The sequence below is a fragment of the Mizuhopecten yessoensis genome, unplaced genomic scaffold (genome assembly GCF_002113885.1).
Source record: "Mizuhopecten yessoensis strain PY_sf001 unplaced genomic scaffold, ASM211388v2 scaffold8057, whole genome shotgun sequence".
NCBI lineage: Eukaryota > Metazoa > Mollusca > Bivalvia > Pectinida > Pectinidae > Mizuhopecten > Mizuhopecten yessoensis.
The window spans coordinates 1,016,165-1,041,541 of NW_018407357.1; the positions used below are offsets into that span (position 1 = coordinate 1,016,165).

The 25,377-nt window shown below is 36.7% G+C and overlaps 1 protein-coding gene across 1 annotated transcript in view; it reads left to right on the plus strand.

Annotated features, from left to right (window-relative positions):
- Positions 1-25,377, plus strand: part of LOC110454766 (CUB and sushi domain-containing protein 1-like) — a 74,020-nt gene that overhangs the window by 29,810 nt on the left and 18,833 nt on the right. The window contains exons 10-19 of the mRNA XM_021504460.1: positions 1,763-1,917; positions 3,416-3,614; positions 5,876-6,051; positions 8,311-8,461; positions 11,054-11,254; positions 14,137-14,313; positions 14,770-14,952; positions 16,820-17,002; positions 20,148-20,276; positions 25,020-25,211. Coding sequence (XP_021360135.1) covers positions 1,763-1,917; positions 3,416-3,614; positions 5,876-6,051; positions 8,311-8,461; positions 11,054-11,254; positions 14,137-14,313; positions 14,770-14,952; positions 16,820-17,002; positions 20,148-20,276; positions 25,020-25,211 — 1,746 coding nt within the window. The remainder of the gene's footprint in view (positions 1-1,762; positions 1,918-3,415; positions 3,615-5,875; positions 6,052-8,310; positions 8,462-11,053; positions 11,255-14,136; positions 14,314-14,769; positions 14,953-16,819; positions 17,003-20,147; positions 20,277-25,019; positions 25,212-25,377) is intronic.

The following is a 25,377-nucleotide window of genomic DNA, read 5'->3' on the forward strand; positions in this document are numbered from 1 at the left end:
TTTCAAACGACTTCTGAAGAACCAAAAGGAATGGATTCATAAGATTTGGCTGGTAGCTTCTTGGGATAGAGAATCAACAAAGTTTGAGAAGGAAAATGACCTTGACCTATTTACATGGTCACTGGGAAAAATTTGGCAAACAACTTCTGAAGAAGAACCAAAAAGGATAGAATCATATAATAATATTTGGCCGATAGTTTCAACAGATGGAGCCGACAAAGTTTGCCAGTGAAATATTTGAAGTACAGTATAGTATTTACAGTAATGAGAATATTTTGCTATGACTGCTAAATATTTAGGTGAGCGATACAGGCCCTCTGGGCCTCTTGTTTATTTATCTATTCCTTGTCATTCCTACTAGATAACTGAGCTACTCATTAGTCAAGTGGACATAAAACCTCTCAATCGAACAAACAATTGCCTTGGAACTTTTTTCCCCTATGCTTTTCACTGCAGTAGTGCTCTCATCTGTCAAAGATCTGGATAATAGTTAACATACCTACTGTCTTTCTTGTGCCCTTTAAGTCATTTCTGTTAATTTTAACTCGTCTGATGAACTAGATAAACGTTTTCCTCAGTTTCCCATGCTTTTGCAATCTTCACCATAGTGCCATCAGCTGAAGAAGTTACCGGTAGATGTTACATCACCTAACTTACTGCGAAAAACTGAATTGCCAACTTGGTATATAAGATGTTCCCCCTGCACCAAGAGCTACATCACACCCCTAGTGGTGAACTGTGCAAAACTTAGGGTAATAAGTAAAGTGGATCACTTTTAAATAATAATATGCCACAGTTATGTTTCTTAATCTGCACAGGTTTTCTATTGATATCGTAGATTTTATAATATAATGTACTGAAAGAGAACATTCCCCCCAGGAAATTGGGAGTTTCCTTGATGGTGATTAAGCCAATGGGCTTCAAGTAAAATCTACTTTTACTATAATATCAGAGTGTGTGTCATTGGGAGAAAATCTTGTTTTAAAATATATTCCTAGAATTATCAGTTTGAAGTTACAGAGATTGGAAATGGATGGTTAAGGGATCACAGTCTGTTTACCATGGCTTTTGTTGGCTTTGTATCACACGAAATGGCTGCTTGGATTTGTTGACATTCTTTTACTGATGTAATCTGATGTAAGGGTTATAACTGTTACCAATATTAATGAAATTCAAAACTCTGAACTGTTGTATGTGTCTCCTTCTTCAAACGTTCCATGCCAGGAACATACATAAATCTCCTACAAATACTTATTTGATAAAATGTTTTAAAGTTTTATCAGAATATATACTTATAATGCTCAGAAAACCCTGAATAATGACCATAGTAGTTACATATATTTTGTATTAATGCTTAATGGAGATAGCTTTGAAAGGATAACTCTTAAAGATCACTGGACCATGTAAAGATCACTGGACCATGTAAAGATCACTGGACCATTGTCCAAACCTGCAACAATGCATTGGAAATTATTTTTCCAGTCTGACTATGGCTTTGATAAAACGTATCAGAAAAGAAAACCATACCTTGCAGAAATTTTATAAAAGATAACAAAGATGAAAAAAACCCCCAAAAAACCCAGCAATGTTCTGGGTATTAAAACCCAATGGGCTAGGACGGATATAAACCCAGGACTACCTCTGATAGCTATGGTGTCCAGTGGAACATGGATCCTTAATTACAAGTGTCGCACTCCATTGTTTAAGATATAATGCAATTCAGCTTATCAATGTAGCTAATGAAAAAATGTCATCTTTACAGTTGTTCCAGAAATCACCAACTCACCAAGGGAACTAACTGGTACATCAAATTATGGAACACTGCCGTCTCCCTTCTTTGGTAGTACTTTACCTCCAGATTTGGCAATGGAATGGGTCATTACTGCACAGACGCCGGGACAAATTATCACGCTTATGGTAAAACAATGAGCTGTAACAATAGGTCTGTGTTCTCATTACAGACTGTGGTCTATCCTAAGTTATTGTTTATCTCGAGTTACTCACTAGGGTGGACATGTGGATTTTTTATATATGTAATAATTGGGATTTTTTTTTTGCCATGAATTGTATGTTTTTACAGTCACAAGTTCTGTTGAGGACTTGCAATTAAGGTATCATACATTACTGTCATACAAGATTAATTTCCAACCTGATCGGTTTAAAAACTTTATTCAAGGAATTTATTAGAGTAAATTTCACTCTAAATTTTCATGTGGGATATTTCGTGTACTCAGAATGAAAGGAAAAAACACATTAAATGGTCATGTTTGAGCTGTTCTTTCAGATAAAATCATCAGATCTTAGAAAATAAAAATAGTTAAGCAACTTCAGTGGTTAAAAATGCTCAATTTTAGGGTCCAAAGTCGTGAGTTTCTCTTCAAAATAGGGAGAGCTGGCTAGTATGCAGTGTGAATAACCTGCTATAGGGCACTATTCAATTTATGTAATGAGTGGCCAAATTGGGGGAAGTAAAAAAAGATTATTAAACTCCTACTCCCTCAATAGTGGTCGAGACAATCCTTGGAAAAAAAGGGGATAAAATTATGTATAAATGGTGGATATGGTACCTCGGGGGAGGGAGGGGGAGGGGCAGTGTTCAATAAGGTAAATCTTGAAAATCTTACTCCTTCAGTACCAGTAAAGGGATTCTAACAGAATTTGGTCCTGAGCTATGTTGGTCCAAAGGGCTAGGTTGTATAAATGGAGAGTGTAGCAACTTTGGGCAGAGGGACGAGGACAAATAGGGGAAATAAAAGTTAAATCTATTATATAATCTTACCTCGTCATTATTGGTAAAAGGTTGCAACTATTTGGTCTGAAGTGTTCTAAGGCTAAGGAGATAAAATGTTGAATAAATGGATGGTGTAGCTCCCTGGGTGCAGAGAAGTGAGATCTCATAAGGAAGATGAAAATACAGATTTTTTACATTGCACTCCTTTAGTGGTTGAAGGGAATTTTTTGCCTTAGTTTGTCTGAAGCATCCGTCACCCATGAGAATGCCAACCCAAGGAGCTAGAGGAATTGGGCTCTAAACAGGAATTTATTACTTTTTGCTTCAGAATCTTACTTTCAAACAACAGCTTCAGTGATTGGAACCATATCTGGTTTTAAATGTCTTTAGGCCAATGCATCTAGACATGCACTGCCATTTTGGAGTAATCCCGAAGTCATGACAAGGAAAAAATTGTGAACCTAACCATTTCACAATATACAATTGGTAGACAAAATTAAAACTGGTTAACAGTAGTCTTAACACATTTCTGTCAACATAGCTACATTACGTCACAAATTAACATAATATAACTAGTTAATTACCATATAGCCTATAGGTCTTTGTCTTGAAATGAAGTTATTCACATTATTTTGTTGTTTAGTTTAGAGTTGGATAAAATGTACCTATTTTTTTTTATTTCAGTTTGATAATGTTTATTTGGAAAATAGAAGCTCCATGGAAATATATGATGGAGATATGACGAACGCTGTATTATCTGGTATTCAGTCTATTCCTGACCCAGCCATGTACATCTCCTACAGTAAAGCTGTCAAAATCAAACTGTCGACATATACTGCTATTCAACCTCCTTCCAGTGGCTTTGTGATCAGATATAAGGAAGGTGAGCTGCTCTTTATTTTGTTTATTTCCAGGTTACAAATGAATAAAGTGGTACTCTAGATGTACATGAATATGAGTGTTTAACTGGCACTTTAGTAGTATTCCATAATTATGTCTTTGTATAATGTATACCAAGAAATTTTCACTGCAGATTAAGTTTTTCACTTTTTTCACCCTCTGTAATGATTGTGAATTTATCATCACAACAAATATCTGTTATCAACATAATAAACAAAGTAATCAGATATAAGGGGCGAAATCCACACTGAGGAAATACTGATTTTATCGGCAAAGGGGGAAAGTTTGATTGGGCGAAAGTTTGACTGGACAAAAGTTTGACTGGGCAAAAGTTTGATTGGACAAAAGCTTGACTGGGCAAAAGTTTGATTGGACAAAAGCTTGACTGGGCAAAGTTTGACTGGGTGAAAGTTTGACTGGGTGAAAGTTTGACTGGGCAAAAGTTTGACTGGACAAAAGCTTGACTGGGCAAAAGTTTGACTGGGCAAAAATTTGATTGGACAAAAGTTTGACTGGGCAAAAGTTTGATTGGACAAAAGCTTGACTGGGCGAAGTTTGACTGGGTGAAAGTTTGACTGGGTGAAAGTTTGACTGGGTGAAAGTTTGACTGGGCAAAAGTTTGACTGGGCAAAAGTTTGACTGGGCAAAAGTTTGACTGGGTGAAAGTTTGACTGGACAAGAGATTTACTGGGCAAAAGTTTGATTGGACAAAAGTTTGACTGGGAAAAAGTTTGATTGGACAAAAGTTTGACTGGGTGAAAGTTTGACTGGACAAGAGTTTGACTGGGCAAAAGTTCGATTGGACAAAAGTTTGACTGGGAAAAAGTTTGATTGGACAAAAGCTTGACTGGGCAAAAGTTTGACTGGGCAAAAATTTGATTGGACAAAAGTTTGACTGGGCAAAAGTTTGGTTTGACTGGGTGAAAGTTTGATTGGACAAAAGTTTGATTGGACAAAAGTTTGATTGGACAAAAGTTTGATAGTTTGACTGGGCGAAAGTTTGATTGGACAAAAGTTTGACTGGGCAAAAGTTTGATAGTTTGACTGGGCGAAAGTTTGACTGGGTGAAAGTTTGACTGGACAAAAGTTTGATAGTTTGACTGGGCGAAAGTTTGACGGGGTGAAAGTTTGACTGGACAAAAGTTTGACTGGGCAAAAGTTTGATTGGACAAAAATTTGACTGGGCAAAAGTTTGATTGGACAAAAATTTGACTGGGCAAAAGTTTGATAGTTTGTCTGGGTGAAAGTTTGATTGGGCAAAAGTTTGACTGGGTGAAAGTTTGACTGGGCGAAAGTTTGATTGGGCAAAAGTTTGATTGGACAAAAGTTTGATTGGACAAAAGTTTGACTGGGCGAAAGTTTGACTGGGCAAAAGTTTGATTGGACAAAAGTTTGATTGGACAAAAGTTTCCTGGTATACAGTATTCGTAATACATATTATTCCTCATCGATTTTACAGCGTGTCTGATTAGTTTAAACACATCACATGACAGGATTATAAAACATTGAGTCTCCCTCATGCGATCCATTTTCCTTGTCGAGTATCCCTCTCGGAACCCCTCGCACATCATCGGACGAGTTGTCTCCCTTTGTTAGACTCTAGCGCCTGATGTGTTACGGACGACACCCTAACATCAACAATGGCTGTGAACAGGAGATTCCACCTCCCAACAGCTGAAGAACTTGAAGGGCTATAATTGTTATTCAATTTGATGTAAAATCAAAACACTGACAGCGATAGGTATTTGTAGTATATATATGCTACCAGACCTAATGGAATAAGGGCAAACAAGTCGGTCACACCAGTAACAACACAGGGGATCATTGCATTGCCTAATGTTGATGTGTTTTTGTTATATGAATATAACACAGACTCCACAGATGGAATTTCGGAATAATAAAACAGTTATTGCCCTGGTGTGAGGGAGACCTGAAGAGTTGTTCCCCCTCGACAAATCATGTTTCCTTTAGGCTTCGACCTCGGGAAACATGATTTATCTCGGGGAAACAACTCTTCAGGTCTCCCTCACACCAGGGCAATAAGTGTATAATGTATCATTATGATTTTAGGAATTCAGAAGTTGCTATATGCCATTTTTTTTGATTTTTTGTTAAAATTGGCCAGATGTTTATTAAATGTGTGAATTAAAGTTGCGATATCTTCTTTAAATATTGATGATTACTTAAATCGTAAACTTCATCTGCAGAAATTTTGTCTACATACATATTTCATCTTTTTTCCAGGATGTGATATCACTATCAATCCCGCTAATAGTGGAACAATCATGACACCAGGTTTTAAGGCAGGAAAATATCCTCGTAATGTTGCTTGTTCTTGGGAACTTACAGCCCCTACGATGAAGAAATTGACACTGAGAACAAGATCTTTCAATCTTTATGAAAATGTTGACTACATGAAGGTAACTAACATTATAGTTTTTCCTGCAGTTAAGGGAAAACGGAGAGATACTGTTTGCAGTTTGTCTGTTTGTCTCTCCATAAGTCAATAATTTATCTAATCATGTTAAGTTATTTTTCAAATCCCCCTGCATCTGTTGTCGGTCTGTCCTCCAGCAATCCTTGAATTGGTAGCACCATTTTTCAGAGAGTACCAGATGGATATTTATCAAATTTCACATGAATGTTCCCCATGGTTCATAGTTAGGCATATCAAATATTTGGACTGGTTGGAAAACCCAAAATGGCCTTTACGGTCATCTTGAAATTTTAGAGTTAAAGTTTGTTAGTGGCTCAGAGTACCGGAGGGATCTTTCTCAGATTTAATGTGAAGTTTCCCAATGGTCCTTAGTTATGTATACCAAATTTTAGGACTGATCTGAAAACTTAGATGGTCGACAGATAAGAGAAAAGAAGAGAGGAACGATCAATCTTACATAGAAACAATGAAAGAGGTACGATGGTGGGCACCAAGTTCCTCTAAAATCTCTTGTATAGCTCAACAAAAGTCTATGTGATCTTATTAGGTGGTGCATCATTGGTTGTTTCTATCAAAGTTTTTCCTTTAAAATGCCCCTAGTCCATAATGGCTGACTGGATTTTTTGTCTGAAGCATTTTGTTGTAGAATTTCAGCTTCATTGTTTTTGCAACTTGATGCTTTATTAGGTAATTATTACAAGAGTGAATAAGTGTTGAATTCATTCATTTATTAATTCAATTGTTCATTCATTTATTAATTCAATTGTTCATTCATTCATGCATTCAATGTTGTTAACACTCAGAATTACAATGGTGATATCACTATGAAACATTGATTGAGTGAATGAATGTAAACTTGAAGGAATAAATGTAAAAGAAAGGATGTAATGAAGAGAAATGAATGAATGAATAAGTTGACTGAATGAAAGAATGAATAAATAAATGAGAGCCCTCTTGCATGAGGACATTTTTTGTAAGGATATTGAATCCAGGGCCCCGACCCTGGCCGTATTTAAAATGTTGTGGGCAATAAAAAAAAGTTGTGAAAAAAACCCAACTAAAAAATAACCTATGAAATAGGAAATTTTGCCAGTAACATCCTGGGATGGGCCCCGACAAAGATTCCGAATGAAAATGACCTTGACCTTCTTTCAAGGTCAGAGGGGTCAACTAGGTCAAAACATTTAAACGACTTCTTCTGAAGATCAAAAAGGCCCAGAGTCATATTTGGCCAGTAGCATCCCATTATGTAGCCCCACAAAGTTTGCGAATGAAAAATGACCTTGAGGTACCTTCAAGGTAACAGGGGTCGAATGGGTCTAAAGCTTCAAACAACTTCTCCTTAAGATCCGAAAGGCCTGAAGTCATTGTATTTGGCCAGTAGCATCCTATGATGGAGCCCGACAAAGTTTGCAAATGAAAATGACCTTGACCTACTTTCAAGGTCACAGGGGTCAAAGACTAATAGGTCTAAACCTACAAACCCTGTTTTTCTGAAGATTCAAAAGGCTTAAAGTCATGCTATTTAGCCAGAAGCATTGTATGATGGAGTCTGACAAAGATTGCGAAAGAAAATGACCTTGACATACTTCAAGGTCACAGGGGTGAAATAGGTCTAAACATTCAATCGACTTCTGAAGATCTGATTACCCTTAAGTAATAAAAATAATAATAATAATTCAAAGTTCTTATATACCGCTTTATCACAACCTAGTTCGTAGATCGTCTCAAAGTGGTTCACAAATTATTATCCATGGTTAAAAAATAACCTATGAAATAGGAATTGTTTATAGAATTACAGCCCCACACCTTACACTTTTTGGCTCACCTGCCCAGTAGCATCCTATGATGGAACCCTATGAAGTTTGCGAATGAAAATGACATTGACCTATACTTTCAAAGTCATATGTCAGTCATGCGTCCATAACAACTGTTGCTAAAACGATAAGCAAATAGCAACAAACAAAACCCTTCAACACACTTCTGAATATCGGAAACGTGTCAAGTCCTGCTCCTATTCCCCCACCAGCATCCTGTGTTTGTGTTCAACAACATTCGCACATGAATATGCCCTTGCCCTACGTATACTTTCAAGGTCACAGGGGTCAAATAACTGTAAATCTTCAACCGCTTCTGAATATCCAATCAACCTAACTTCACAATATTTGGCTAACAACTCCATGTAACAAAACAAACAGATGAGTGATACAGGCTCTTCTGGGCCTCATTTGTGTACTTTCAGGTTTACAATGCTACTAGCTCTTCTTCAACAAGCTTCACAGGTGAAATCTCTAGTCCAATGCGCCTCCTGTCAGATGTTGGCTACTTCAAGATCGAGTTTACATCTGATAACGTGAGAAGTGGAGCTGGTTTTGAACTCAAATATTCTATTGGTAGGGATCTTTTATTTTTCAATACGTTTTCTGTCTGTTGTTATTTGATTTGTTGGGTTTATATTAATCATTTGTAATTTTGTATACATTGTACCTATAAATGTTGGTGTTTTATTTTAGCTCATTATCATTACATGGTGCTGTTGAGATGCACAACAATGTTCATCCCTTGTCTATCCTTATGTCTATACTTTTGTCTATCCTTATTTCTATCCTTATCTCTATCCTTATGTCTATCCTTATGTCTATCCTTATCTCTATCCGTATGTCTATACTTATGTCTATACTTATGTCTATCCTTATCTCTATCCTTATCTCTATCCTTATGTCTATACTTATCTCTATCCTTATGTCTATACTTATGTCTATCCTTATGTCTATCCTTATGTCTATACTTAGGTCTATCCTCATGTCTATACTTATGTCTATACTTATGTCTATACTTATGTCTATACTTAGGTCTATCCTCATGTCTATCCTCATGTCTATCCTCATGTCTATACTTATGTCTATACTTATGTCTATCCTCATGTCTATAATTATCTCTATCCTTATGTCTATACTTATGTCTATCCTTATCTCCATCCTTATGTCTATACTTATGTCTATTCTTATGTCTATTCTTATGTCTATCCTTATGTCTATCCTTATGTCGATACTTATGTCTATCCTCATGTCTATACTTATCTCTATACATATGTCTATACTTATGTCTATACTTAGGTCTATCCTCATGTCTATCCTCATGTCTATCCTCATGTCTATCCTCATGTCTATCCTCATGTCTATCCTCATGTCTATACTTATCTCTATACATATGTCTATACTTATGTCTATACTTATGTTTATACTTATGTCTATACTTACGTCTATCCTTATGTCTATACTTATGGATATCCTTATGTCTATCCTTATGTCTATCCTTATGTCTATACTTATGTATATCCTTATGTCTATCCTTATGTCTATACTTAACTCTATCCTTATGTCTATACTTATGTCTATCCTTATCTCTATACTTATGTCTATACTTATGTCTATCCTTATGTCTATACTTATGTCTATCCTTATCTTTATACTTATGTCTATCCTCATGTCTATCCTTATGCCTATACTTATGTCTATCCTTATGTCTATCCTTATGTCTATACTTATGTCTATCCTTATCTCTATACTTATGTCTATGCTTATGTCTATCCTCATGTCTATACTTATGTCTATCCTCATGTCTATCCTTATGCCTATACTTATGTCTATCCTTATGTCTATCCTTATGTCTATACTCAACTCTATCCTTATGTCTATCCTTATGTCTATCCTTATGTCTATCCTTATGTCTATACTTATGTCTATCCTTATCTCTATACTTATGTCTATACTTATGTCTATCCTCATGTCTATACTTATGTCTATCCTCATGTCTATCCATATGTCTATCCTTATGTCTATCCTTATGTCTATCCTTAGGTCTATCCTCATGTCTATCCTCATGTCTATCCTTAGGTCTATCCTCATGTCTATCCTTATGTCTATACTTATGTCTATCCTTTTGTCTATCCTTATGTCTATAATTATCTCTATACTTATGTCTATGCTTATGTCTATCCTCATGTCTATCCTCATGTCTATCATCATGTCTATCCTTATGTCTATCCTTATCTCTATCCTTATGTCTATACTTATCTCTATCCTAATGTCTATACTTATCTCTATCCTTATGTCTATACTTATCTCTATCCTTATCTCTATCCTTATGTCTATCCTTATGCCTATCCTTATGTCTATCCTTATCTCTATCCTTATGTCTATCCTTATGTCTATCCTTATCTCTATCCTTATGTCTTTCCTTTTGTCTATACTTATGTCTATCCTCATGTCTATCCTTATGTCTATCCTTAGGTCTATCCTTAGGTCTATCCTTAGGTCTATCCTTATGTCTATCCTTATGTCTATACTTATGTCTATTCTTATGTCTATACTTATGTCTATCCTTATTTCTATCCTTATGTCTATCCTTATGTCTATACTTATGTCTATCCTCATGTCTATACTTATGTCTATCCTTATCTCTATCCTTATGTCTATCCTTATGTCTATACTTATGTCGATACTTATGTCTATCCTTATGTTTATCATTATGTTTATCCTTATGTCTATCCTTATCTCTATCCTCATGTCTATCCTCATGTCTATATTTATGTCTATCCTTATGTCTATCCTTATGTCTATCATTATCTATACTTATGTCTATACTTATGTCTATAATTAAACAGTTCTAGTTATGTCTAACTCTTAAAAGTACAAGAGGACTTTTCCTCAGTTTTCATGTGTAAGTTCTCCTTGAACGACAGGGGTTCGTTACAAATGTCTGAAATACACAAATGCTATACTGATGTGGGTCACAGCACACATAAATTTATGTTATGTGTGCTGTGACCCATATCAGTACATGTATAACATTTGTATGTAACGAACCCCTGTGCTTGAACTTAACAAAGTTCGCAGGTTCGGGTCGATCATAAATCCAGTATGGATACCATTTAATCGATACAAAAGGTAAATGTTAATGGGTGTTTCTATATGGTTTTACAGACTGTGAGCCTTGGACGACATCACAGGAGACGAATATTGCATATTCTGAAATGCCTTACACATCATTCGAAAGCAGCATCAGTGTCACTTGTATGAATGGATATTCTTTCATGCAAGAAGAATACAACTCAATGGATGTTGTACCGATGGTTTGTGAGGAAGGCGGAAAGTGGAATGTATCTCGCAATCCAGACTGTAGGAGTGAGTATTAAGAACTGTTAATAGTCTTTTAGGCACTGTTTGATATATGTCATGAAAGATGTATGGAAGATCTTACATTGGTTTCCAATTTATGTTTATATTTATGCATAGAGTTTTGACACCAGACTTTTATCTGCCCTCCGTGTAGGATATAACTGTATACTTAGAAACCTTCGCTTCAGTTTAATTTCCCCCTTTTTCGATCGCCACAATAAGAGCGTATTTATCAAGACAGCGAATGTAAGTACAAACTATACCAAATATTGTAAAGGGGGAAATTTACACTGAGTGAACATAAATTTTAGCACGAAAGTTTCCAGGTTAACAGTGTATTTGATAATGCTTTCCATCTGTTAACATGACCTTGTGATCGTCACTTGTCTTGCTCTAGGGATTGAATTTCTGCAAAGACTTTTTTAAAACTCTATACAGAGGTTATGAATCAGAAAAATCTCACAGAAGTTTGTTTTTCAGGATTTCAGGGTCCAGGCCAAAATCATCACAACTATCAATAGGGATTTGTCAACCATTTCAGTGACATCATTTTAGCAACTTCAAATTTCTGAAGGGATTTTGATAAAATTTTATGCAATTGTCACATAGCAGAACACCTTTGAGGTAATTTGTATGTCATCATACGACCCTTTTTGATGGAGTTATGCCACTTTGTGCGAAATACTTGTCCGCGCAACTACTCCTTAACTAACAGGTGGATTTCATTGAAACTTTGCATGAATGATCGGTATCTTATGAAGTTGTGCACCTGCAATATAATTTGGGATTTCGACCATTTTTGATGGGGTTATGCCCTTTGTGCAAAATACTTTTTTTGTTATTATATTTTTTTGTTTTTAATAAAATAGTGATTAACTCATTACTGGTGGGAGACTATATTGCTTTGCATTAGTAAGCCTTTCGCTTACAGTTCTGGTTTATATAGGAGCGGGGGTATTAGTTAGCCTTTCGCTTACAGTTCTAGTTGTTTCAAAGTCAAGATTTTTCTGTTAATATTTATATAGAAATAAGTCGAACAATGACAATAATATGTATTGGAGGTTGGACATTAATAATAATAATAATAATTTGAGGTTCTTATATACTGCTTTATCGCAACCTAGTTCGTAGGTCGTCTCAAAGCTTTCACAAATTATTATCCGCGGTTTTATATATAGGGCCTTAATTTTCAACTAGCCGATATCTTTCTCAACTCCCTGGGGAGCATACAGCCGGTGTTGCCATTTTGGTGCTCACAGCTAGCATTCAACAATTTTAGCACTGCCCAACCATGTACTCATTTACAGATGAGTAGACTGAAACAAGTGGAGTTAAGTGTGGTGCCGTGACTCGAACCCGCAACCCATCGGTCACGAGTCCTGCGTCCTACCACTATATTACTGTGCACGTGCCTCCTCATTCATGTCCTTTAGACATTTTCTGGTTTGGTACGATAAAGCATCAGAAGGTTTCTAGGGACACTTTATAAAAAAGTAGATATTCATTTAATTTACAGTTAAAAGTGCTATCGTTGTAATCTTATGGTTTACATATAAGAATAATAGTTGCCACTTACTAATGTTATGAAATTGAAAAACACTGCTTAACTGCAGGTTCACACACTTGCATCCCTCTTAAGGACTTTGCCCGAAGGGACACACCCCACTGAGATATTTCCAGACGTTGTAAACTAACATTTTTTTATGGCTGTTTCTTATATATAGCTATATAGAGTGGCCCTATTGTCAGTTATTAAGGCTGTTAAAATATATAGCTATATAGAGTGGCCCTATTGCCAGTTATTAAGGCTGTTAATATATATAGCTATATAGAGTGGACCTATTGTCAGTTATTAAGGCTGTTAATATATATAGCTATATAGAGTGACCCTATTGTCATTTATTAAGGCTGTTATATATAGCTATATAGAGTGGGCCTATTGTCAGTTATTAAGGCTGTTAATATATATAGCTATAGAGAGTGGCCCTATTGTCATTAATTAAGGCTGTTATATATAGCTATATAGAGTGGCCCTATTGTCAGTTATTAAGGCTGTTAATATATATAGCTATATAGAGTGGCCCTCTTGTCAGCTATTAAGGCTGTTAATATATATAGCTATAAAGAGTGGCCCTATTGTCAGTTATTAAGGCTGTTTATATATATAGCTATATAGAGTGGCCCTATTGTCATTTATTAATGCTGTTATATATAGCTATATAGAGTGGCCCTATTGTCAGTTATTAAGGAGTTATATATAGCTATATAGAGTGGCCCTATTGTCAGTTATTAAGGCTGTTAATATATATATAGCTATATAGAGTGGCCCTATTGTCAGTTACTAAGGAGTTATATATAGCTATATAGAGTTGCCCTATGGTCTGTTATTAAGGAGTTATATATAGCTATATAGAGTTGCCCTATGGTCTGTTATTAAGGAGATATATATAGTTGTATAGTGGCCCTATTGTCAGTTGTTAAGGCTGTTAATATATATATATAGCTATGTAGAGTGGCCCTATGGTCTGTTATTAAGGAGATATATATAGTTGTATAGTGGCCCTACTGTCATTAAGGAGTTATGTATAGCTATATAGAGTTTATTGCCCTATTGTCATTTATCAAGGCTGTTAATTCTCAAATAAAGCCAGTAATTATGTAGTTGTTGTCGATATTGGAGCCAAATGTAACAGTCATCATAACTATCAAAGCATAGCATTGTATGAATACAAATTTAATGGTATGTTGAATTAACTATCAAAATTTATTTCAATCTAATCTAATCAAGTTAGTGTTAGACTGAGGTCCATATGTTTTATTTTCATCATTTTGTTTTGAAATAAAACACAATCATCATCATGACCAATATTTTTGTGATTATTTTTCAGTTACATACTGTCCAATTCCACCAAAGATATCGAATGGCTGGATTCAAGAGGCATCTGGAACAGTTGTATACGGTGGAAATGTTACATATGTGTGCGAGGACGGCTTTGTATTGAGCAGTTCTGCCACCATCAAATGTAAGGCAGACGGTACATGGGATAACGCACCTTCATGTACAAGTAAGTATTACAACATTTGGTGTAGTTAATAATGATGTTCAGTCTGATCCATTGCTTACCTGGTCTAACAGTTTACCGAGTCCTTCTCTCTGATTTAGCCATTTTAATGCTTTTCTTCAATTTTCTTGTTCTTTCATTCTGCCATAGGATTTGTTAGCCCACCATCATCAGATAGTATTGGGCTATTCAAATTGCTCATTGTTCATGGTCTGTCGCCTGTCATTTTGCCCAGCTGTTGTCTGTCTGTCATCCATCTTTAGACAATTCTTGTATCGCTATTACTCAAGAAATCAAACAAGGACTTAAGTAATACTTAAGTCTAATGACCAATTTTTTAATTTTGAGATTTAAAATGGCCACCATTACCTCTGAATGGCTTAGACAATTATGAGTGTCACTCAAGTTTCAAGTTTAAAAAATTTGAAGGATTTTGTATTGTAATTTAATGGTTTACAGGTACCAGCTGTGGCGTATTGCCAACCGTTGTCAATGGAAACATCAGGAATTTGACTGCCACACAGAACCAATATGGTGATGTCATAGAGTACTATTGTGAAGAAGGATACGAGACAGTCGGTCCCAGTTTTGCTTACTGCCAAACCAATGGGACCTGGTCTCATAGTGTGCCAACATGTAAAGGTTTGTATATTAACTTATCTTGTGATGTCTTGGTTACAACTGCAAACCATCACCAACAATATTTTAATTAAGAGTTTTGTATATATGTAAAGAAAATACTTTCCTCACCATGTCCAAGGTGATATTTATGCTGTACTTCAGTGTTAGTTCTCTGTCCATCAACATTTTTTTTTTCAAATGACATTTACTGATGAACCACTGAATTTATTTTCACAATTTTACCAGAAACACCTGTAAGTGGTAGGTATTCAAAACTGTTTAAATGGAGGGCCTGATCTCCCAGGGTACCAGGGTCAAAGTTTGAAATTTAGCCGCATTGTTTTAAACAACACTCTTCTGGAACTATATGATTGGTATAACATAGGAGTGATAGTACTATCAATCATGGCTACAAGAAAAAAAAATTGATTGTATTTCATATTTAAAAGTGTTTTAAAGTATTTTTCCTGTATTGACTTATTGTTTATCAGTTTTTAGCTCACCAGGTCCGTAGGACCATGGCGAAACACGGCGTCCATTGTCCGTCCGTTGTCCGTCCTTTAACTTTTCCTTTAAAACGCTACCAGTCCTGAACATCATTATGGATTTTGATTAAATTTTGCCTGGGGCATCCTTGGGCAAAGGGAACTCAATTTTGTATAAACGGAGGGTGTAGCCCCTCTGGGTGTAGAAGGGCAGGGCCCAATAGGGGAATTTGAGGTTTAAATCTTTAAAATCCTTCTGTACCATTGGAGGGATTTTATCCAAATTTTGCCTGAAGCATACTTTGGCAATGGGGACTCAATTTTATATAAACAAAGGTATGGCCCCTCTGGTGGCAGAGGGGCGGGGCCCACTAGGGAAATCCTTTTTCTTCTGTACCATTGGAGGGAAGGATTATATCCAAATTTGGCCTGGAGCATCTTTGGGCAAAGGGGACTCACTTTTGTATAAACGGAGGGTATGGCCCCTCTGATTACAGAGGGGTAGAGCCCACTAGGGGAATTTGATGTTTAAATCTTTAAACTCCTTTTTCTTCTGTACCATCTGAGGGATTATATCCTATGGCCCCCTCTGATTACAGAGGGGCAGAGCCCACTAGGGGAATTTGAGGTTTAAATCTTTAAACTCCTTTTTCTTCTGTACCATCTGAGGGATTATATCCAAATTTGGCCTGGAGCATCCTTGGGCAGGAGACTTAATTTTATTTAAACGGAAAGTGGAGGCAGGGGCAAGGCTCAATAGGGGTAACGCAGTAATAAGTAATTAAAGTCCTTCTCCTTTAGTATGATTTGAGGGATTTTTAACAAATTTTGTGTAGAGCATCCTTGAACAGAAGGGACTCAATTTTGGTAAACAGGATATGGCCCCCCTTTGGGCAGAGGGGAAATTTAGCTAAATCTCTAAAATCTGTCTCCTTCAATTTGATTGGAGGAATTTTAACCAACTTTTGTGTAGAGCATCCTTAGGTGAAGGGACTCAATTTTGTATAAACGGAGGATGTGGCTGCGGAAATAGGGTCAATTGAGGTTAATCTTTAAAATCCTTCTCCTTCAGTATGATTACAGTTATTTTAACCAAATTCGATCCAGAGCTCAATTTTGTTTAAAGGGACGGATTCTTTTAGGTTGCAGAAGGGTGGGGCCCAATTGGGGAAATAAAGCAGAAAGAAGGAACCTAATGAGGGACAGGTGTTGCTGAGAAACAAAGCCAATATTTGGAAATAGTTGCAGTATCATATGTAATATTGTTTCCATAGTTGCTTTATTATCCATGTGTGATACAGGCCCTCTGGGCCTTTTGTTAATTATTTTGATCAGTTAATTATTCATGATGTTTGTTTATTCTTTTTTTGGTGTTTAATCTTCCAAATTTGACATTTTGTCAGCGCTGACCTGCCCGTTGGTACCTGTGATGAATGCCTTTTGGACAAGAGAGGATGGTGTTCCTTTCGATACTACAGGAATGCTTAATTGTTCTAATGGCTATAAGTGGAACGTGACCAATTCACCAGTAATTTCTGTCACCTGTCGAGCAAATGGAACATTTTCCAACATAGAAGACTGTGTCGGTTTGTACTTTTCTTTATTAGCATTTTATATACTTGTATGATAGCTGTGGCTAGAATGGATGATGTTTTGTGTTGGATTGTAGTTAATCTGTTTATACATAAAATGTTTAAAAAAAGCAGCTGATTTTGAAAAAAGAAATAAAAAGATGAAGGTATAAAGATCATATGTTATTAGTAAACAAACAACCCCGGCCAAAATTGGCAAATATTGTGTGTTATGTTACTCCCATGTGTAAGCATTGAGTGTAGGATAAGGATATCCAGTGTTAGCATTAAGTGTAGGATGAGGATATCCAGTGTTAGCATTGAGTGTAGGATAAGGATATCCAGTGTTAGCATTAAATGTAGGATGAGGATATCCAGTGTTAGCATGAAGTGTAGGATGAGGATATCTAGTGTTAGCATTAAGTGTAGGATGAGGATATCCAGTGTTAGCATTAAGTATAGGATAAGGATATCCAGTGTTAGCATTAAGTGTAGGATGAGGATATCCAGTATTAGCATTAAGTGTAGGATGAGGATATCCAGTGTAAGCATTAAGTGTAGGATAAGGATATCCAGTGTTAGCATTAAGTGTAGGATGAGGATATCTAGTGTAAGCATTAAGTGTAGGATGAGGATATCCAGTGTTAGCATTGAGTGTAGGATGAGGATATCCATTGCTAGCATTAAGTGTAGGATGAGGATATCCAGTGTTAGCATTAAGTGTAGGATGAGGATATCTAGTGTAAGCATTAAGGGTAGGATGAGGATATCCAGTGTTAGCATTACGTGTAGGATGAGGATATCTAGTGTAAGCATTAAGTGAAGGATGAGGATATCCAGTGTTAGCATTAAGTATAGGATAAGGATATCCAGTGTTAGCATTAAGTGAAGGATGAGGATATCCAGTGTTAGCATTGAGAGTAGGATAAGGATATCTAGTGTAAGCAAGGAGTGTAGATGAGGATATCCATTGCTAGCATTAAGCGTAGGATGAGGATATCTAGTGTTAGCATTAAGTGTGGGATGAGGATATCCAGTGTTAGCATTAAGTGTAGGACGAGGATATCCAGTGTTAGCATTAAGTGAAGGATGAGGATATCCAGTGTTAGCATTAAGTGAAGGATGAGGATATCCAGTGTTAGCATTACGTGTAGGATGAGGATATCTAGTGTAGGCATTAAGTGTAGGATGAGGATATCTAGTGGAAGCATTAAGTGTAGGATGAGGATATACAGTGTAAGCATTAAGTGTAGGATAAGGATATCTAGTGTAAGCAAGGAGTGTAGGTCAAGGATATCTAGTGTAAGCATTGAGTGTAGGATAATGATATCCAGTGTTAGCATTGAGTGTAGGATAAGGATATCTAGTGTAAGCAAGGAGTGCAGGTTAAGGATATCTAGTGTAATCAAGGAATGTAGGATAAGGATATCTAGTGTAAGGAAGGAGTGTAGGATAAGGATATCTAATGTAAGGAAGGAGTGTAGGTTAAGGATATCTAGTTAAAGCATTGAGTGTAGGATAAGGATATCCAGTGTTAGCATTGAGTGTAGGATAAGGATATCTAGTGTAAGCAAGGAGTGGAAGATAAGGATATCTAGTGTAAGCATTGAGTGTAGGATAAGGATATCTAGTGTAAGCAAGGAGTGTAGGATAAGGATATCTAGTGTAAGTAAGGAGTGTAGGATAAGGATATCTAGTGTAAGCATGGAGTGTAGGATAAGCATATCTAGTGTAAGCAAGGAGTGTATGATAAGGATATCTAGTGTAAGCAAGGAGTGGAAGATAAGGATATCTAGTGTAAGCATTGAGTGTAGGTTTAGGATATCTAGTGTAAGCAAGGAGTGTAAGATAAGGATATCTAGTGTAAGCAAGGAGTGAAGGATAAGGATATCTAGTGTAAGCAAGGAGCGTAGGTTAAGGATATCCAGTGTTAGCATTGAGTTTAGGATAAGGATATCTAGTGTAAGCAAGGAGTGGAAGATAAGGATATCTAGTGTAAGCAAGGAGTGTAGGTTAAGGGTATCTAGTGTAAGCAAGGAGTGTAGGTTAAGGGTATCTAGTGTAAGCAAGGAGTGTAGGTTAAGGGTATCTAGTGTAAGCAAGGAGTGTAGGTTAAGTATATCTAGTGTAAGCAATGAATGTAGGATAAGGATCTCTAGTGTAAGCAAGGAGTGTAAGATAAGGATATCCAGTGTAAGCAAGGAGTGAAGTATAAGGATATCTAGTGTAAGCAAGGAGGGGAAGATAAGGATATCTATTGTAAGCAAGGAGTGTAGGTTAAGGATATCTAGTGTAAGCATTGAGTGTAGGATAAGGATATCCAGTATTAGCATTGAGTGTAGGATAAGGATATCTAGTATAAGCAAGGAGTGAAGGATAAGGATATCTAGTGTAAGCAAGGAGTGTAGGTTTGATAGAATATTTGTTTACCAAGAGGATATGACAAACAAATGTCAAACTGAATGTTAAGATTCTTGAAAGTCCAAATATATTACTTTCTGATGCCTTGGGTTCTGTTTTCGATTGAATCTAAAGTTCCTCTGTCTGTCTATGTGTAAACATAACCATGGAGACATTGTAAATATTGCATCTGTGTTGTATGCAACAAAAATATAGTTTTTCTTTAAATCCAACAAATCCACTATTTTATTGATTTAAAACAGTCTTGTGAATTTTGTTTCCTTCAGAAACAATTTGTCAACAAAATAGTTTATCAACTAATGTATGCTCTGATTTCAGCTCCTGGTTGAGTGTTACTGACCTTTCAAACCCTAGGGGTTGAAAGAGAAGTCATAGCTAAATAGATAAGAAAAGTTGAAAAGAATGCGAGAAAAAAAATGCATATGTTGTATTGGATTTTGTGATAATGGTCAAACGAGAAAAATACAATTTCGAAACCTTTCCTTAAAATCTAAAAATAGCTGTCTGAATTATAGGAGGAAGTCATCCTTTATTATGTATTTAGGTGGGGAATATTCACTCTCGTGTTATTACAAGAAATCTGAAGTCTCGGAAAAGGTTTGCCAAATTCCTTGCATTAAGTTATAAGAACTCGCAAGTGGGGAACACCTATTCGACATTGCTATATGATGTTTTCTTTCAGTTTAAAACTCATCATTTAGACTTTCATTTCAAGTGTGTAACATGCTACCTTTTGTAGATATTGATGAGTGTAAAGACGTTCCGAGCAAATGTAGTGCATTTGAGGACTGTGACAACACCATTGGGGGCTTTATGTGTTACTGTAAGGATGGCTACTTCAGGAATTCATCAACCTCCTTATGTCAAGGTAATGTCAAAAATGCCAAATTTAATCATTTTACAACACTTATTAAATTAGTAATTTCAACTTATAATAAGCACTGTTGTTGGCCCGAATGTTAGCGCACGGGTGGGAGGAAACCAGAGTGTCCATAGAAAAACCATGTGGTTGGGCAGCTGACCCTATTCCTTTTCAAGTCTGATCGGGGAACCAAACCCCAGATGCCTTGGTGAAAGGTGAGAACTGATTGATCACACTCATATGTCAAGGTAATCAAAACTGCTCTTTTACAGCACCAGAAGTTTGATCTGTTACAGCCATATATACACCTGTATCCTTATTACCTGCACCCATCATGTCTTTACCTACATCCATCATGTCTTTACCGACACGCATCATGTCTTTACCTACACCCATGATGTCTTTACCTACATCCATCATGTCTTTACTGACACCCATCATGTTTTTACCTACATCCATCATGTCTTTACCTACATCCATCATGTCTTTACCTGAACCTATCATGTCTTTACCTACACCCATCATGTCTTTACCTATATCCATCATGTCTTTACCTACATCCATCATGTCTTTACCTACATCCATCATGTCTTTACCTGAACCTATCATGTCTTTACCTACACCCTTCATGTCTTTACCTATATCCATCATGTCTTTACCTACACCTATAATGTCTTTACCGACACCCATCATGTCTTTACCTACCCCCATCATGTCTTTACCGACATCCATCATGTTTTTACCTACACCCATCATGTCTTTACCTACATCCAGCATGTCTTTACCTATATCCATCATGTCTTTACCTACACCTATAATGTCTTTACCGACACCCATCATGTCTTTACCTACACCCATCATGTCTTGACCGACATCCATCATGTTTTTACCTACACCCATCATGTCTTTACCTACATCCATCGTGTCTTTACCTACACCCATCATGTCTTTACCTACATCCAGCATGTCTTTACCTATATCCATCATGTCTTTACCTACACCTATAATGTCTTTACCGACACCCATCATGTCTTTACCTACACCCATCATGTCTTTACTTACATCCATCATGTCTTTAACTACACCCATCATGTCTTTACCTTCACCCATCATGTCTTTACCTACACCCATTATGTCTTTACTTACATCCATCATGTCTTTACCTACACCGATCATGTCTTTACCTACATCCATCATGTCTTTACCGACACGCATCATGTCTTTACCTACACCCATGATGTCTTAACCTACATCCATCATGTCTTTACTGACACCCATCATGTTTTTCCCTACATCCATCATGTCTTTACCTACACCCATCATGTCTTTACCTATATCCATCATGTCTTTACCTACACCTATAATGTCTTTACCGACACCCATCATGTCTTTACCTACACCCATCATGTCTTTACCGACATCCATCATGTTTTTACCTACACCCATCATGTCTTTACCTACATCCATCATGTCTTTACCTATATCCATCATGTCTTTACCGACACCCATCATGTCTTTACCGACATCCATCATGTCTTTACCGACATCCATCATGTCTTTACCTACACCCTTCATGTCTTTTCCTACATCCATCATGTCTTTACCTACATCCATCATGTCTTTACCTACATCCATCATGTCTCTACCTACACCATCATGTCTTTACCTACATCCATCATGTCTTTACCTACACCTATCATGTCTTTACCGACACCCATCCTGTCTCTACCGACATCCATCATGTCTTTACCTACATCCATCATGTCTCTACCTACACCATTATGTCTTTACCTACATCCAACATGTCTTTACCTACATTCATCATGTCTTTACCTATATCCATCATGTCTTTACTGACACCCATCATGTTTTTTCCTACATCCATCATGTCTCTACCGACATCCATCATGCCTTTACCTACATCCATCGTGTCTTTACCTACACCCTTCATGTCTTTCCCTACATCCATCATGTCTTTTCCGACATCCATCATGTCTCTACCGACATCCATCATGTCTCTACCGACATCCATCATGTCTCTACCTACACCATTATGTCTTTACCTATATCCATCATGGCTTTACCGACACCCATCCTGTCTCTACCGACATCCATCATGCCTTTACCTACATCCATCGTGTCTTTACCTACACCCCTCATGTCTTTTCCTACACCAATCATGTCTTTACCTACATACATCATGTCTCTACCTACACCATCATTTCTTTACCTACATCCATCATGTCTTTACCGACACCCATCATGTCTTTACCGACACCTATCATATATAGGCCACAGATTTATCTACCAAATCAAACCAGTGTATTGTTGTAACAGGCAAGCAAGGAATTGATGCATGTGAATAATCATCAGCACAGAATTATATTGGTTATTTCACGGTTAGTGTCGGTTATTTTATATTTACATGGTATGCAGAAGATAAATATGTCAAATTAAAATTTCATTGTGGTACCAGGCAAGTAAAAAAACAGATACATGTGGATGATAATCAGTGAAAATCTTATCAGAACTCTTGTTGTCAAAAATAATAATTAAACAACAATCAGTTTTGATAAACAGTGAAAATCTTGTCAGAACTCATACTTGAAATGCTCAGTTCTGATTGGTTGAGTGATTTCCAGTTGTCTTTGTTGTCAAAAATAATCAATAAACAATCAATTTTGCTTATAAAAAGTGGTTATTTGTCTTTTAAATCAAATGCTACAGCTTGACAAATACTCTACCTGGTTATACCATCAATTGGAATAGATGGCATAACCAGATACAAATGCATATGCTCCACTATGAGTACAGCATGTAGCTTGACTTTTTGTAACATTGACCTTTGATGCTGACCTCTGTGATCTTGTTTTAATTCTTAACTGTGGGAGTATAGTATTCGTGTCTTATAAACACATTTCTGGTCCATAATTAATACTTTTTTGAAAATGGAAATTAGAAGAAAGAAGCACTACCACACTTCATGGCAAGCATTATATGTACTTTTTAGCTCACCTGGCCGGAAGGGCCAAGTGAGCATATGGCATACCGCAGCATCCATCGTCAGTCGTCTGTCGTCCGTCGTCTGTCATCCGTCGTCTGTCATCCGTCAACTTTTTACATTTTAATCTTCTTCAAAACTACTGGGCCAATTTTGACCAAACTTGACATTGAACATCACTAGGACATGGGGATCTGAATTTATGGGGCTAAAAGACCCCAGGGGTCTGAGGGGCGGGGCCAAATAGGTAAAAAAAATGGAGTCATCTTTAAAAATCTTCTTCTCTACTCCTACAAGTAATATTAATGGCACATTTAATTATAATCATCAACTAGCCCTCTTTTGAATTTATGAAATTCATGGCCCTGGAGTCAAGGAGTCAAGAGGTAGGGCGGGGTCAATATTGTTTACTTGTTATGTAAGTATGTATTTATACATTTAATTTTCTTCTTCAAAACTACTGTGCCAATTTTGACCAAACTTGACATGGAACATCACTAGGACATGGGGATCTGAATTTATGAAATTTATGGGGCTGCACCCCCAGGGGACTGAGAAGCTGGGCCAAATAGGTAAAAAATGGGGTAATCTTTAAAAATCTTCTTCTCTACTCCTTCAAGACGCAGAGAGTAATGGCACATTTAATTATAATCATCAACTAGCTCTCTTTTGAATTTATGAAATTTATGGCCCTGGGGTCAAGTGTTAGGGTCGATGGGGTCAATATTGTATATATGTTATGGATCGTTGTATCTTTGAAACAGTTGAGATCCCCACCCCATAACCATATATAGTATTGCTGGGCATCAAGAGATAAACATAATCATGACGTAAAAATAGGCCCTGGGTTTTTTCCCAACCACTAGGGACTTAGTTTCAAGGTTATATATTTGAAACAGTTGAGATCCCCACCCCATAACCATATATAGTATTGCTGGGAAATCAACAGACAAACACAATCATGATGTAAAAATTGGCCCTGGGTTTTTTCCCAACCACTAGGGACTTAGTTTCAAGGTTATATATTTGAAACAGTTGAGATCCCCACCTCATAACCATATATAGTATTGCTGGAAAATCAACAGACAAACACAATCATGATGGAAAAATTGGCCCTGGGTTTTTTCCCAACCACTAGGGACTCAGTTTCAAGGTTATATATTTGAAACAGATGAGATACCCACCCCATAACCATATATAGTATTGATGGGCATCAAGAGATAAACACAATCATGATGTAAAAATAGGCCCTGGAGTCTTTCTCCACCCCTAGGGACTTAGTTTCTGGGTTATATCTTTGAAACAGTTGAGATCCCCACCCCATAGCCATATATAGCATTGCTGGGCATCAAGAGATAAACACAATCATGATGTAAATATAGGCCCTGGGGTCTTTCCCTACCCCTAGGAACTTAGTTTCTGGGTTATACATTTGAAACAGTTGAGATCCCCACCCCATAACCATACATAAAATTGCTGGGCATGAAAAATCTAATACAGATATGCTACAAGGATTGGCCTTGTGGTCTGGCATATTCCCTTGGATCTCATTTGGAGAATATTTTGCCATGATTGCTTAGATATCCAGGTGAGGGATTCAGGCCCTTTGGGCCTCTTGTTTTAAGCAACTATAAAACATCATGCAATCATAGATGATAACCATACACCTTCTTTTGAAAATCTGTATAAGACGTATATACCATGTGTTATTAGTGCCAATGTAATGCGTGAGGTTTTGTATTTTACAGACATACTTGAGTGTTCAGTTAACAAAGGAGGCTGCAGTAACACCTGTAATGAAGAAAGCCCAGGTTATTCCTGCAGTTGTCCATCTGGCTATGACTTATTCACAGAATCAAACCAAAACAACATCAGTCTGCCTAGGAGCGAATCGGGTCTTCGACAAGGGGACATATTCTACTTTAACCATACCTGTGTCCGTATGTATTCTACATTAACCATACCTGTATCTGTATGTATTCTACTATAAACATACCTGTGTCCGTATGTATTCTATATTAACCATACCTGTAACTGTATGTATTCTACTATAACCATACCTGTGTTTGTATGTATTCTATATTAACCATACCTGTAACTGTATGT